The sequence below is a fragment of the Hydractinia symbiolongicarpus genome, chromosome 2 (genome assembly GCF_029227915.1).
Source record: "Hydractinia symbiolongicarpus strain clone_291-10 chromosome 2, HSymV2.1, whole genome shotgun sequence".
Taxonomy (NCBI): domain Eukaryota; kingdom Metazoa; phylum Cnidaria; class Hydrozoa; order Anthoathecata; family Hydractiniidae; genus Hydractinia; species Hydractinia symbiolongicarpus.
Window position 1 is genome coordinate 17,314,946 of NC_079876.1, and position 16,569 is coordinate 17,331,514.

General features: G+C 32.6%; 1 protein-coding gene across 3 annotated transcripts; it reads left to right on the forward strand.

The window, feature by feature from the left end:
- The first annotated feature begins 54 nt into the window (after nt 1–54).
- On the forward strand, nt 55–15,608 carry LOC130629732 (alpha-1,6-mannosylglycoprotein 6-beta-N-acetylglucosaminyltransferase A-like). 3 transcript variants are annotated; one of them, XM_057443065.1, is made up of 19 exons: nt 55–326; nt 2,061–2,153; nt 4,610–4,680; nt 4,793–4,882; nt 5,324–5,398; nt 5,949–6,113; nt 6,934–7,103; nt 7,789–7,914; nt 8,345–8,517; nt 8,955–9,073; nt 9,581–9,682; nt 10,490–10,576; nt 11,401–11,484; nt 11,582–11,662; nt 12,150–12,278; nt 13,727–13,801; nt 14,007–14,106; nt 14,408–14,468; nt 15,096–15,608. In XM_057443065.1, the coding sequence occupies exons 2-19, from the start codon at nt 2,105–2,107 to the stop codon at nt 15,283–15,285; spliced, it is 1,947 nt and encodes a 648-aa protein (XP_057299048.1). In that variant the 5' UTR covers nt 55–326; nt 2,061–2,104; the 3' UTR covers nt 15,286–15,608. The 3 variants fall into 3 exon arrangements, with proteins under 3 accessions (XP_057299048.1, XP_057299046.1, XP_057299047.1); XM_057443063.1 differs by lacking the exon at nt 55–326 and adding an exon at nt 1,496–1,644; XM_057443064.1 differs by lacking the exons at nt 55–326; nt 12,150–12,278 and adding an exon at nt 1,496–1,644.
- Nucleotides 15,609–16,569: the final 961 nt, after the last annotated feature.

Consider the following 16,569-nt stretch of genomic DNA (forward strand, 5'->3'; position numbering starts at 1 on the left):
CGGCCCTGAACGCCTGAACCTGGCGCCTTTCAGTAACTGCGTGATAATGATTTATCATAACAACACAAAAAAATGGAAGAACGAAAAATCTTTATCCTTTTAACCATGTATTCTAGATTTATTTTAAAGCAACAAGGGTTCAGTTTTAGTCACAAGAAAGACTATGGTGCAGCATAATTTGAATAATTCGTTGGCATAACAACATGGTCGAAAAAGAGAACTTCCGGATCTCTTTCCACTCGGATTCCCAGAACCAAACACAAACAGCCAAAACAAGGGGGGCGTGGATGAACGCCCCCTTGCTGGGGCAAGGTTTCAAAAATATTGTAAGTTTCTTTCTCTTTTTGTTTACAAAATTGACACTTTATCCCTGTGGAGTGGAAAAGGTTAATATATTATAATATTGCATATAATATTTAGCTAGCTATTATTAAGTATGTTATATATAGCAATGCAGGAAGCCAGCAAGTTAGCAAGGTTTTTTTATAATGTTTATTTATTAAGTTTTTTCATTATGTACAATACTCATTTACTATTCAGATATGCTCCACAATATGTATTTAAAACATACATATTCAAAACATATATTCAAGTGGCTTTACATTTTGAAGAGAATGTTTTGTGTAGCTAGCTTATGAAGAAGTGCTTGTCTAAAGTAATTAAAACAGAGCAAGAATTAATGAATTAAAACATCGAACAATATTTTGTTTAAGCAACAAGAACATATGTATGCAATTCTTAAAACATATGTATATACAAATCTTGGCTTTTTTCAAAGTTTTACTATGTTGAATGTGCAAGATATATTTTGCTTTTAAGGCAGCCAAGAATACAAGATTTAAATACACAAGTTCACAGTTTCGGTTAACCATTGTTTAAATAAATATATTTGTTTATTATTATTGTTGATAGAACTCATGATGAAGCAAAGAAACAGCAAATGGAATAATAGAGTTCTGTAAAGAAAATCAGGGTCTAGTACAGGGAAGGAACGTGGCATCCGTTCTTGCCAAAAAAGCTAGAAAATCTAGTATAACTGCTGATAAATAAATACTATCCTTATATTTATACTACAAGTGTAACCTTCTCACACTCCTCCTACAGTCATTGTACGATAAGGTCTACAAGGTTTCTCTACTTTGATTGATATTGAGCAAGTCTAGGGGCTTGAGACCAGTTGGTGTAACATTTTTGTAGATCGTCCATCACAGTAGAATGCTATTTTTTTTTGGTGTACACTGATGATGTAAGCAAGTGTAAACTGACTAAAAATGTATATTTTTTGTACTATAAATAGTATAAGCAAATGAAAACATAAAACATTTCCTTAATTTTCACGTTTTTGTTTGCTTCAGTATATATACTTTCTCTGAATCTGTGTAATTGAATATTAACACAGTATAAGTTTCCATATCATTTTACTCTTGCTTTGTTAATAAAAATTCATGTTATTTAGATATGTAGCTATTCATAGTGAAAAAAGAATATAATAAGAATATTTAGTATGCAACAGTACTGTATCAATGCCTTGTTGTTGGAGACACCCTAAAATAACATCCAGGTGTTTTGAAAAGCTTCTAATTTTTGCTATCTTTTTGCTAATTTTTGGAAATGTGCTTATCATTAATCAAACCAATATTTTAGGTATATATCAATGTGTTGTTGTTGTCTGTGTCATTTATGTTCACAATTCTTTCCAAAAATTAAAATAGTATTATTTAAATTTATTGAAGTATGTAAATTAAAACCATACAAATTCATCTTTCACACACACACAAAAAGTAAAAAATGTACCATAATTTTTTGTAGAACTGTATTTTCAAAAATGTTTTAAAATGAATATTTAGAGAGGGAAATTACTAAAAAATGCGTTTTTTGGCTCTTCCTTTAGCTAGGTAAAAGGAAGCTTATTTTTTCCATATAATATTTTTTCTTAGCATTGCACGTTTAGGCATAAGTTTACTTATGTATACAAGTAAGCTACATAACAAAATTTATATTGTTGCTTTCCCACCATGTATATATACTAACTCGTTTTTTTTTTTGGTGTGTTGTTTTAGGTCTGGATGAGTGCAGCCAGGGAAAAGAATGCAAGCAAAAACCGATGTGTGGGGAGGGATTCTTCTTGAGCAATGATGGTAAACATTGTTTGGGTGAGTTGAAAATTAGTGAGTTTTTATGCAACTTTTTGTAAAAAATGTTTTAAAATAAACCACTTTAAATTAATAATTTCGCACTTACAAAATCGCATGATAGGAGGTATTTTTTGACAAATATATATTTTTTTTACTTCTAATGAGTAAAGAACATTACTTGGAAAGTAACAAGGATGAGAAACATTTTATCTTGGCCTATTTTCACCCATTTTCCAGTGATCTTGACATGTGATAAATTTTACAATAATTGATGAATGTGACAAGTATGTTTGTAGTACGAGTACAAAATACATAAATACATTGAATCTTTTAATGCAAGTGTTTAAATGGGCACCCAAAAAGTGTTTCGGACAGTAAATTTGCAAAATATAGTTTGGTTTATTGTTTTTCTCTTTGCTGTCATTGTCTTAGTCTATGAAGTGTGTCAATTTGCTTGCACGTTTTGTTTTTATTCCTTTCCATTCCTAGTTAATTAGTGAGTACTAGTGTATAAACCCCATGGATAAATCCACTTAGGCAAAAGGTCAATAAAAAGAAAGTTGTTCTAGATGTTTTGCTGACGTCAGCAGTGCAGTGCAGATAAAAAACATTGTGAAATTTGTTTATTCTTTGTCTGTAATGTGTAGAGGTTGAAACACTGGTCAAAATAACGTACAGAATCATATGTTCTCGACGAACGCCTAATGAGATATCAGGGATTAAAAATTTTGCTGACGTCAGCAAAGAACTGTCAAAACCCTAAATATTTTTTTAGAAATTAGTATACCTGTTGCCTCCATCGCATAGATCTTGAAACGCTGATCAAGAAAATGTATAAGATGATGTACCTTTGAGAAACGGTTGCAGAACTATTAGGGTTTAAAGGTTTTTTGATGACGTCATCAACCCGTCCATTCCGAAACGGATTCGGGGATCCGGGTTTGGGAAAATTACCCAAATTGATCCTAGGTGGTCCCTAGTTACCCACGCGGTAAAAAATCATTGACGTCACCACCTCGTTTCCAAGTTATTTGGCCTCAAAGTTTTAGGTGCACTGTAATGGTTTCATTAATTTTATATAGGATATTGACGTTAAAGTAGTGTTATTTTCGTCGCGCCATAACGTCAGAAAATTTGACATATTAGAGATGCATTTTTCGGCAACATCAGGGAGAATGAAGAAATCCACTTTGCCTGTCACAGACACACAGACAGACACACTTAGCGTATTATTATAGAGATGGGAAAGAGCCATTATTACTGTTTCATTAAAAAAAAAAACCTTTATATGTGAAAATACATACAATATAATAATGTTATATAGAAAGTACTTTCGAAATTCTTAATTGTTTTCAAAATTTGCTGAATAAATTTCTGCATGGCAAATATATAAATTATTCCCCACTCTTGAATTGAAATCTTAAGTACCGTAATGCTTCGAATAAATTCCATTCCGTTTATTAAATTTTTGACGGATACCTATTTTAAGGATACCTATAATATAAACTTTACAATATATCTAACCTTAAACCTAAGATTTGGAAAAAAGGTGTTTATAGAAAATTTCCTTATTTTACCGATGTATCAAATATGAGAGATTGTGTTTAGTTGTATTTGTGAAATTTCTATATTTTAATAGCACCATTAAAATTGCCTTTTAATTAAAAGAACAAAGCAATAACAGTTATTAATTTTTTCATGTACTTTTACTATCGAATAAACGCCCCCTTATAAGGGAGGGGCGTCTATTCGAGGGGGGGAGGCGTCTATTAAAGGGGTCGTTTATTTAAAAAATGACTGAAAAGGAGGTGTCTATTCGAGGGGGAGTTTAATAGAAAGGGGGGGGTGTTTATTAGAAGCATTACTGTAATTTATTATTAGTAAGACTTCTGATTTACCAAACATACACTAGCATTTAAACAAAGATTCTTTAACAAAAGGAGTAAAGATAAAAATCAGATATTATGAATTTATGCAGTGTATCAACAACGAAGAACTTGGGCTAATTATGGCTTGACCCTGTTTTGGTAAAAGTTATGGATATTGTCAGATTAGATTTAACTTATTATATTCTTGGGTTTATTTATTATATATTAACAAAGCCTTAAGATGCAGAAAAATGTCATTATGTTTTACATTCTACTAAATTGTTAAAATGCACTTGTTTCACCCTTCTTGAGTTTTTCTCATCACATATATAATATTGACTGCAGAAAAAGTTACAAAGTGTATCTCAGATCTTATTTTCACTACAGTTTTAAAACTTAAGCTTGTCATGGTTTTTATTTAAACCTATTATGCCTACAAATTCAATGAGTAGTTCCCATAGTGAGATAAACTCAATTTATACAAGCTCTGGTAAAGCACATTTTACCAATATATAAAATTGCATATTTACTCGATTTATGCACATTTATCCTATCCTCAAAACATGAAAATTAATTTTTTTCCTAAATTTTAAAATCTCGCCTTAGATGTAGAACCTAACAGAACATGCGTCATTCCAACCAATCCAGCTTTCCCAAATTGCGAACAGAAAGCAAGGGTACGTGCTTTATTATTTTTGTTATTATTTTCTGTCATTCTTTGCTTACCATTTTCTGCACATTTAAGTTGCGGGCATAATGATTTAACTTCAACATTGTAATTTGTTTCAGTGGATGTCAAAGTTTTGGAAATCTCACCCCTGCTTTAAAAGATTTGGTGTTGATGGAAGCACTTGTTCTATTCTGAAATTTCTTTCTGAGGTATGTATGTTTTTTTCTTTCCATACGAGAAGTGTTGTGCTATATAAAACATTGGCTTTAACAGTTGTCTTTCTACCTAAATAGCATATGAGAACTTGTAAAGTAAAAGTTTTTTAAAATCACATGATTAAAGCTGCCATTGTTATAAATTCTTTCGTTATACGTCAATAGTGGTAATAATTTTGATGATTATTTCAATGATCAACTTTTTTGCGTATATATGCTCACTGTAATAGCAACCTTACATGAATAAGAATTTTCTGTACTGTAAAACTGTCTTTCTGTCTGATTTTAGTGCAATTTAATTTTTGGGATTATAGTGAAAACTGTGAAAAATCTTAAAAGCTTAGTCTGTTGCAAGACCTATATTTTTATATTTTATTTTAGCTCTTGAGATTTTTTAGCTTATTACTTATTGAATATTTATTTTTGCGATTTCAGGTTGTGAAAGAATGTCCTATAGTAAATGAACGAATAAAGTTGGGTCACGAGAGATTGCAAAGAATGAGAGAGGCAGTATGTTGATAAAAACTTGCAATGACGTATAATTTTGAATTTAGTTAAAATAAAATTTTGCATGAACTATTTGCACTTACTATTTTCACTTACTATTTTCTTATAAGCAAGTGAAAATTTGAAATCAGACTGGGATATGCTTATACCGAAAGACACAATCAGGCTTATAATAAAGAAACTAATTCAAAACTTCAACGTTACCTTATGAGCTATATTGGTCAGATAAAATGTTCCTGTTTTTAGCTTTAAAAGATCGGCCACAAAACTAAAGGTATAATTACACAAGGCCAAGTTCAGATATTGTAGTGGTGTGAATTAAGCTTTAAAAGACTAATCTAATTAAAATACCCATAACATATGGAATAAACAAACAAAAAAACAGTGTGGTATATGATGGGAAAGTCAGAGTTTTTTTGTAAACTTTTATTTACCGACAAACAAATTTTAAAATTTCTATCAAAAGTTACAGATTACTTACCTACGGATAATATTTTTTCTTTGAGAAAAATTGAAGCACACACTGCCAATTCTTGTGTTTCTGTAATTTAAGGAAACGGAAAGGTACAAAAACGATATCTTGTTAACGCAAATACTTCATAATTCAAGAGATACTGGATGGATAAAGAATCGAATCTCACTGCAATGGAATGAATGGGTGTCAGCATTTGGTGCGTTAAAAACAAAACAAAATCTTGGGAAAAGAAGAAAGAAAAATGTAAGTGTATAATGACACAATGAGATGAATGTCTTCTAAGTAATTTTTTACCAAATTGTTCAAATTATATTGATAGAAAGACCTAAATCTTTTTTTCAAGAACAACTTACCACACGCCTACTCAAAACTTTCCAGTTCTCCTAAATTGTGATTGTCAAAAATCCCTTATTCTCCTCTATTCTACTATATTACTTCTATAGATACTGATAAATCAGATTGTCAGACATTTATCTTGTTTTTAAGCTTCTAATAGCTGTGTGAAATGAGCGTATTTCCATATATTTAAATTTTTTACAATCGTTTTTCCAAATTATACCTATAAACCTCGCAGCAATAGTAACATTGCAAATCCCAGAGATGATGCAAAAATACAAAAAAAAAATTGTGTGAGATTATGTTACAGTATATAAAAAAACATACAAAGTGGAGCGATCAATTAAACAGGATTGTATCCATGTAAGCAGTTTTGGAGTTCGAGAATTATTTTGAGGTTAACATGACGATTGTCTCGTCGAATTAAAGTATTTTTATATTTGGAATATAAACAGTAGACATGCAATGTTATAATGGCACAGCTTGGCTACTTTAGTACTTTTTTTACTTTGAAAGTTAAATTCTTTTACACAGCTACTTGTATAATGAAAACAACAGGAATTCCATATCAATTGCTAAAATGATTGTTCTAAACTAAAAAAATATAATTCTCAAACTGGAAGCTCCTCACTGCATTACCAAATTAACTTCAACATCCTTCTACAACCTTGCCATAGGCTTGTGAATTGTTAGTATGTAACTGAAAACTTTATTCTTATAATTACAGATATTAGTGTTTATTGGTATCCTTGCGGAGAAAAGCTGGAATTGGGCTGACAATGCTAAGAAAGGTGGCCCACTTGGTGAGCTCCTGCAATGGGCGGACCTTATTGCAGCCATCTATATACTTGGACATAATGTTTACGTTGCAACGAGTACAAAGGAAATTCGAAGCAGGTAAAATTATTCTTCATTTAACTGGTTATGGTTTAATTAACATCATAACACAATTCTTTGACTTTAAAGTTTATGCTGGATTCGCAGCAGTATAAGATATTTGGATACCCTGTATCGTTTTTATTGTCATTGAATATATGAGAATCCTCAGATTACCTAAAAGATTTTCTTGTCTTCCCATCAACTAGTTGTAATACCTTTCAAAAGTGGTTTTTGAATTATTTGTCTTGTCTGAAATGTAAGATCTATACCGACATTTGCTTATCTTCTGTAAAAGCTGGGTCTGTATTTTGTCCCAAATACAACGCGTATTTCACAGGGCAACAACAATGGTGATCAGTATCTGTTTAGTACTGCAATCTAACCTTATTTGTGTGTGTTTTCTATGCGAGAATATTTTTCCGTCTCTCCATATTTAAAGGCTCGTTTTCATTGGGTTGTATTCTTCAGTATAGCAAGTTTTTTTTTTGTGTGTGTATGGAACTTTTTTTTTCAGTTCGCATGCGATAAAAACATATATCGTAAGCTTTTTTCGATATGAGCGGAAAATGCAGGCAAATGGAAACCAGCCGTAGAAGATCATTTAGCCACCGTCACTTAGGCTACTAAACTTTAAAATCGACCAACAATTTTTTCTCCTTTAAAAGTGTGCAGTTACTTCTTGAGAAATGTTTTCCATTTTCAGCTCACAGAAGTCACTATCCCCTTGCGGTGATCAACTTGTTGGGATAGCGCAGAACGATCTGATTTACACTGACATGCATGGCTTGTTATCACTAAAGCATGCTGGCTTCAACGTGACTGAACTAAGGTGAGTTGTTAATAATTGCAGGGTGTCGTCCAGACATGTTATGTGCGTGAGAATTTTCAAGTATGCTAAAAGCCTTAGCAAAAATCTTTGGAAACAGTAAAAATTAAAGATAAGAAGCTTGCAAACTTAAATACTTTTCCAAACCTTTTGCAGAAACCTTGGATTCATTGGTTTTTTCAGTCTGTTTTGATGCATGTATTTTTGCATTGTCGAAGTTCGAAGCAATGCACAGATTTGTTTTTAAATTTTCCAAGTGACATTTGTTTGTGATAAAAAGCATGTGAAGTTTACATGGTACAGAACTACTTGAAAAAAAGGTTAATAAAATTATAGAGAAAATGTTGGCAAAAAGCTATATAAAGCTATATAAATTCTAAATTCTTCCAACCACTCTTTTGAAAATCATATCAGGTGAATCTTTCTCTCAAAGGTGCAAGTTTCGAATTTTGGATACATTCGGAACGGAACCAAAGTTCAATTATGGCGACGAAGCAACGCAAGACATCAGTCAAGTTGATGCATCTGGTCGTTTTAAAAAGAAAGAGAAGAAAAATGCGTATTTTGGTTGGCAGTTTAATCTGAAGCAGTATATGACGCTTTTCCGTATGTTTATACTTTACTGAATGTTGGAGTTGATTCCACCTTACTTATGTGTTGATATTCCTTTTTTTACGCACAACTCTAAACTGTGCAGATATGTTGTTTGTTTAACTGTCAAAATATTGTGATTTGATATCTTTCAACTATATCAGATCAACAAGATTAAAATCAGACAGAATCAATTCCAATTATTGTGTACTGTCTCTCAAGATATAATAAAACAAAATTAGAATTTTTAAAATAGCAAAACTGAGTTAAAAAACATTTCAAGGAGATTTCCTTCTTATATTGTCCACTTTACCTTTTATTTCCTTTTTATTTCTATTGGGTAAGGTCAAATTGGAACTGCCCAATTAATTACAGTGGACATTTACTGACTTCCATGCTTTATGTTGTTTTCGTTGTGAAGGCTGTGCCACAATTTAAATCTGATCTTTTAGCACACACACCAGACAATTCGTTTCTTGGTTTCGCTGTGACGCAGAAAACTAACGAAGATGTAACGACGAAGAAGAAGAATTGGGCACTAGTGTATGGGAAGCAAAATTATATGTGGAAGGTATGCAAGAAGCTTTAGAAATTAACACATTTGTGTTTCTGATATAATTTAGAGAGTAGCGTTCTAGCTATAAATAGAGAAGATGGTACAGGTCTAGTCTTTGCCCAAGTCACTTGTGTGTGCCCAAAATGTTCGCAACTAATTAATAGCGGAATATTAAGAAATTTGATAATGTTTTCACGATAAGCGTTTGCTCAACTCTTTCGTTACGTGTTACCTGCAAATTGGTTTATATAAATTTGCAATTTTTTCATGTTGCCCGTCAAGCGGGTACTGCAAAAAAGCGTTTTTCGTAAGCGCATGGTTATCTTTGCCTGGATACCACGCTTTGTTTGAGTGATCTATGTTAAATTTCTGATTCAGATTTACTCCTGTAATACTCTCCTCTGCCTAATTTTTGATGCTTTAATTTCGTGTTTTTAGGGGGGATGACTAATCGAATGACTAGCTTTTTTAAGGTTTCACATGCGAGCGTTGCTTTTAAATATCATATTTGGTTTACTTTAGGGATGTACGCCATTTCTGTCTGTGCTACGAAAGTATGTTCATGTGCAAGCAACAGTTGGAGCTGATTGGTCGACATCTGGTCAAACCACTAATGATAACAAGGTAACCTTATTACTATTATTGATATTTTTAACGTTCTTCTTTTCCGTGGGGGGTGTTTTGTGTTCTATGAGATTGGCTTCAACTTCCGAATAGATGTTAAAAGAAGAAGTTCCAAGACAAGGAATTTCACGATTTAGTTTGATAACTGCCTTGTGATAGGTTTGAACCTTTCAGACAACAGTGTGTCACTACGGGTTACAACTGCCGTCAGACATAAAGTATTTGCGAAAAAATTTTGCGGAACCTATTTTTATGGACAAAATGCAATAAATAAGACACAAACCCCCTAAAATATTGGTATTATGTCAAAATTTCTGATACTGGATTGTTATCTACCTTTCCCATTGCATGTTGGTTTCACGCAGTGCAAATTATTTCAAGCAAACCCACATTCTTCCAGCATCTAGAGACAACGTTGAAGTGTGGGAAATGGAAGTTTTTGTAGGCGTTTTATTAGTTTTATCCGCGATTAAAATGATCCAAAAAAGCTTACATTTTCTCAAAATCAGCATTTTGTGATAGCTTTGAGAAATAATAAGAAATTTTCAAATAACATAGAATAATTTAGGATCCTGCAGGAAATCAAAGTACGAAGAAATTAAAAAAATTGTGGTACACATTATTGCGGATACAATTATGAAAAAAATTGCAGAATTTATTCTTGCGAATGACTGATTTTAAAAATTTATGTGGAACTATTTTTTTTTTTCGTTTGGGCAAAATCTGAAACAAGATGTTTCGCAAAACAATTTATTTCGCAAATAATACGGTAGCTAATCGAAAATTTGCTGTTGTTTTACGTAACAGAGTGGATTGTTTAACGTTCCTGGTTTTGTTAGCAATCATGGTCTTGTATCTTGGAATGATTATCAACAGTTGCTTCGAAGTACAAAGGTTGGTAATAGAGTTGTTGTTTGGTTGTAACCTGTTGCTTCTTATCTCGCCAATTTACCATCCAGACTTAATGCTTTTATTAGCACTTATCGTTGCCAATGAAAACATTTTCATTTCTTTTTTTATCTAAAAAAACAGTAAGCTGTAATAGGCTGAATCGCACAGCGCTAAACCAGAGCGAGGTATAACTAAAGAGTACCATAGACATCGTTGCCTCTCACAATCTTACCACATGAATTAGATTTCCAAATTTCATTTTCTCACGCGCTCAGTAAGCTTCGAACCTATAGCTTTGTGACTCCGGGCTAAATCCCCTGATCCAACCAACCCTTCAGCTAAAAAAAAAAACTATTAAAACTCTGAAATTTTGATATTTCAAACACTTTTACACACTCCATATGCTCAAGTCAATTGTGTCTCTCAAACAAAAGATAGATTTAAAAATTTCAGTTATGTTTTCACATATTTGTCAGATATGTTCAACAATCAAGAGAGAGTCGATTGTGTCTCTCACGAAAGACATAGATTTAAAAGTTTCAGTTATATTTTCACATATTTTTCAGATATGTTCAACAATCAAGAGAGAGTCGATTGTATCTCTCACGAAAAACATAGATTTAAAAATTTCAGTTATGTTTTCACATATTTGTCAGATATGTTCAACAATCAAGAGAGAGTCGATTGTGTCTCTCACGAAAAACATAAATTTAAAAATTTGAGTTGTGTTTTTAGATATTTGTCGAATATGTTTAGAAATCGAGAGAGAGAGTCGATTTGTCTCTCTCAAAAAACATGGATTTAAAAATGTTAAGTTATGTTTTTAGATATTTGTTGGTTTAGGATTTCCTTTTGAAGGACCTGCGCCATTGGAAGCAGTTGCGAGAGGAGCAGTATTTATAAACCCCAAGGTAGAGATGTTGTGTTACTTTCTCCAAGTTGCTGTTTTTTATGATAAATTCAGTTACTGTTTTAAAAATTCCCTGATCTACTATTATATTTTCATAGTGGGATCCGCCTGTCAGTCGTGTGAACGACGTGAAATTCAACAAGAAGTGGTTTTTCAAAGATAAACCAACTTCCAGAAAGGTAACGGTTTTGTCACTGAGGAGACATGACCATCACACCAGATTCTTGATTTGACCACTGAGGCTTATTAAGCAACCTTCCTGTCATATTAGGTCGTCATTACATCGCTTTTTTTTATCATATTGCATGTACATTTTCTTTAGCATACTATTGCTTACCATATCTCTTGCACTCCTTTTCTGTTTAATCATTCTGCTATTATATCATATCAAGTGTACTGCTTCCTCAGCATATAACTTTTCATTACATTGTATCTTTAGGCAATAGATTTTCAGTTATATTTGCTCCCCGTGAAGTCATTTATATCCTTTCTTTTCCACTCTATATTTTATTTATAATTTTTGATACTTAAATTTAAGTTTCAGTATCTTCATGATTGATCTGGAATATGTGACGTTTTTATTTCATTGCAGTTATTTTATAATAACTGTGTTTTGCGCCAATGTTTATGTATTGAGAGCCTTTTTTATATGAACCTTTCTACTAGCTTATGTCCCAACATCCTTACATGGAAATATTTATTGGGAGACCGCATGTTTACACAGTGGACATAAAAGACGAGCATGCCGTGAAACGAATCGTGAAAGAAATTCTTAACAACTTCAAACAAAACAAAGTAAAACTTTGACTGTTCCTACACTTATTTATCTACCTTTAACTTCTCTCTTACAGCTCATGTTACACCAGGCAGAATAAAGTGTTAATTTATCTGGGAATTCATTGACTATTAATTTTGCAACCCTTTTATTTCCATGGCCCGCGGCCTCTGTATTTTGTGCCTGAAATTTGAATAGCTTATCCGATAAAAGTGGCTAAACTTTTTTCCAGAAAATTATCTATTGAAATACCTAATTTTTACCGCCTACAAATATAATGACTCAGAACAAAACGTAAACAAGAATTTTCAAAAAGATGTTCTCTTCCCTTTTTTTTTAATTTTCTCACATGTCATGTTCACGTATTTTATTTGACAAACATTTCCCATTTAATAATAACAAAAAGCTGATTGCGTCTTAGGTATTACCGAAAAACGATTCAAGTTCAATTTTTTAGTCAATACCAATCATTTTCAGTTTAGGCAAGCGTTATCGGTGAAAACCCGTCGGTCATTAATTTTGTCGGTTAAAAATCACCTGGCAAAAAATTGTTATTTTTAACTGACGGAAATATTTCGGCGGATATATTTGGTGAAATTTTTTTTATCTTTTATTTTATTCTCTTCTCATACGTTACAATCACAATCGCCGACTTCATTTATAATATTTGACGTTAGTTCGTCTCCACCACTTCAATGTCGATGTTAAAATCGTCATCATAATTTACCCCCCGTGAAATCGAACGAATAAAAATCGTCTATGAAGTTTTTCATTTTATCTCGAACCCATTCCTCTGACAAGAAAATGTCAATAGCAGTGTGATCTTAAGGTCTCTTAAAGAAATAGGCGAAAACTTGTAGTTTATTATTTAAGAAAACCACTGAATTTAAGAACACCACCGGCGGTTCAATCTCTTGCTTTATAAAAAACTATATACCTCCAAATTTTTCTTAGAACACGACCAAAAGTAATTCATTTTTAAAATATATCTTCCTTTTGACGACAAAAATTTGTCGATCATTAATTTCGTCGATAAAAAAATTTCGACGGTTAAAATTTTCGTCACCTACCAAAAAATTTCGTCACGGATTTTTCACCGATAAGATAGGGTAGACCTGAAAATATTTAAAAAAATTCCATTTTAATTTTAACAAAGTTTGCATCCTTCATTATCTCATGAGTCTACAGAAAAAAGAACTATTTTAACGTGCGTTTTACTCTCACGTTTTTTTATTGGGTGAAAATTTAAGGAGCGCGCAAAGGCTGAATTATCAAGACAATAGCAACCTTTATTAAAAGCTATCGCATATTTGCCTGGAACCCCAAACATTAAACTCACCAACAAGGATCTTTTATAGTAAAATCACTGTTTTAACATTACAGGCAAGACTGCGTTACAGGAATAATTTACGGCGATTTTACCTGTGAAGTAGCAAGACTGAATCAGTAAAATTTGTTTATCTTTTAGATCAAAGCTTACGTCCCACACGAGTTCACACACGAGGGAATGTTGCAAAGATTAAATGCATACATCGAAAAACAGGTATCCGCAACTTCCCGTACGCCTTTAGATTGTACGCCTTTAGATTGTACGCTTTTAGATTGTACGCCCTAAGATGGTACGCCCTTGCTGAAAATCATTTTTGCGCCCTGCCACGCATCTTTAAGTTTTTAAGTTTATATATACCCTCTTCATGCTTCCGAGAATTTATGCGAACACATTTTAACTGTATCCTGCTGTCGTTTAGAACTTTTGCAGTAACGAAGCTCCCTGGACCAAAAGGAAAGCACTGCGAGTGATTGTAAGTTCAATTGATGAATCTTGCATTGACAGTTGTTGGAGAAATGGTAAGTGGGGAAATTATTTTCTGACTCTATGTTTTGTTTGTGAAAAGCTTTTTAGCATGTATGTAGTCTGGGTACGTATTAACCCACCCTATTCAGGCCGAGCGTTTTAAGTGCTGTGTGTGGGTGGGTGGGAAATAACGTATTGCTACAAAGTTCAAATGTTTGTTAGCACATTTAAGGGCAAAATGACGTCAACATATTTTTTTCACACCTGAAAAAAGGGTAAAACTTTGAAATAGAGTCACAATTTTTGTCTGATCTTTTTCTGTGACTTGTTAACTTATGAGTCACCAATGTTTAGGTTTAGTGTGTGAGAACACATTGTTTAAATACGTCAACACGAAGGAGGTTTTTGAAAAACAGTAAGTACAATGAGTTCTTATTAAAACTTAAAGCCTCACGGAATTTCATATTGCGCAGGTCTGGTCAGCAGCAAAGTACTTGTAGGGCTAGCCTAGTACGGATAATGATAGGATAGTGTTAATGACCAATACTTTATTCCTCTCAACACAACATGTATGGGTTATGTACAGCTTACAGCTATAGTTGTTAGCTGCTGAAACCAACATCAACAATTTACTTGCTTGCCTCTTTGTAAAAGTAAATAATTTTAAGTTTTCTTCGTTTTAACATTTTATAAGTGTTGCCACAAAGACGGTTAACAGCATCATTAAAACGTGTTATGAAAAGTTAAACGTTGATTAAAAGAGAAAAATTAGTGAAAAAAATCATCAGGAAGAATTATTTATTTCTGCCTCTTTTCGCAGCACTAACTAAAAAAGTTATGAAAAACGGACCATGAAGTTTGATTTGCATATCAAGGCAAAAGAAAAGAAGCCAAAAATTTGTCGCTGCAAGCGCTTTGTTAGTGCCATGACCTGCGCGCTATGGAACTCTATGATGACCTGCTTATTCCCAGACACAAATAGTGGCTAATGGATGCTCTAGTCCACTTCTTGTAATATGTTCGTTTACTTTGCTATTTTTAGAAATCTCCGATGTGCTTCCGTGGATTACCAAAGCCGTTTAACAGCGCCTTCATATTCTATGCTTACAAAAACATGCATAATTCAGAATGAACCGTTATTATATAGTTGTGTCGATTCAGCAAAATACGAAAAGAGATTATGCGCTTGTCGTGAATTTGTTAAAGAGCAAGTTGCTTTATTTCCCGAATAAGAGATTTATTGAACATGCTTTTGGAAAGCATGTTCAATAAATCTCTTATATAAATTTTCTACAAAATTGTCAAAATTTCCTTGTTTTATCAAAACTCTCAAACCTGGTAAACTGATGATGACAATTTTGAAACATAACGCTTATAGGCCTACATAAAGGCTTAAAATGAACCATGCTAGAATACTCCGTGCCTACAGCTTACCAAGTAGCGTATATTGTTTAATAGATTCACTTTATATTTGTTAATTTATTCAAAATATTTTGTACAATTCAGCTTTTTATGTAACAATTAGTTGTTGCAGTTAAGATAACTTTCCACCATACATTCTTCTTGCTCTTCCATTGTTTTCAACAATACACGTAGGTTCTATCTTTTCCTTTTTCTCTTTTCTATCTTCTTTGCCACGTATCTGGTTAGTTGATATTTTACATTTTCACTTCTTTTGTTTGGATGAACGAACCAAAAGAGCGTTTTGTCTCGCTGGCTCTTTACTCCTTTGCTAAAAATGCTGATCCCAGATATGTATCATCGAAATAGAAAATGTTCACTATGTGAGCGTATTTAGAGGGACCTCTGAACGCGGGTATGGTAGTAATTAATCCTCTTTATGACATTTTCAGTTTTCGTCTCGGGTCAAGAAAAATTAAAAAGAGTTCATCCAAATCCAAATTTTCTCTCAGTCGCGTGTCTAATAAAAGTACTTAAACAATTCAACTGTGAAAAAAAAATTTAAATTTTGTATTTGAATAACTATGTATTCTTGTTTCATTTTTAGCTGATCAGTAAAAGAAAAAGGCAAAGAAAGTTGCCAAAAAAGTCACTTGACTTAATTTAGTCACTTTTAGCTGACTAAATTTTCGAAATCAATCAGTTTTTCCCGACTAATATCCCAATAAAAAATAACCACAAAAGTTTGAATTTTTAAAGTTTTTTCTTTTCTTGCAATAAAAACTCCAACAGAAGTCAATTTTAACGATAATTTTCTATTATTTTTTTCATTTAAACATTTTCTCTCCTTCGGTCTTCAACTTCTTCTTCTTTCTTTTTTACTTAGCTGTCTTTTCCCTCTGCTGCTGCACTCACTTAAAACGTTATTTAGCGAAAAGACAGATATAGACAATTTCGTGTTTTCTTTATTACCGTTATGGTTTAAAATTTGCGCAGATGAGGTTTGGCGAAAAACAGGTAGCAAAAGTCGAAAAAAAGTTGGTTGTTAAAAAATATTCCTCACTTAGCAAAAATTTGGTCACTTTTCGTCGACTTTAAAAAAAATTATTCATAAC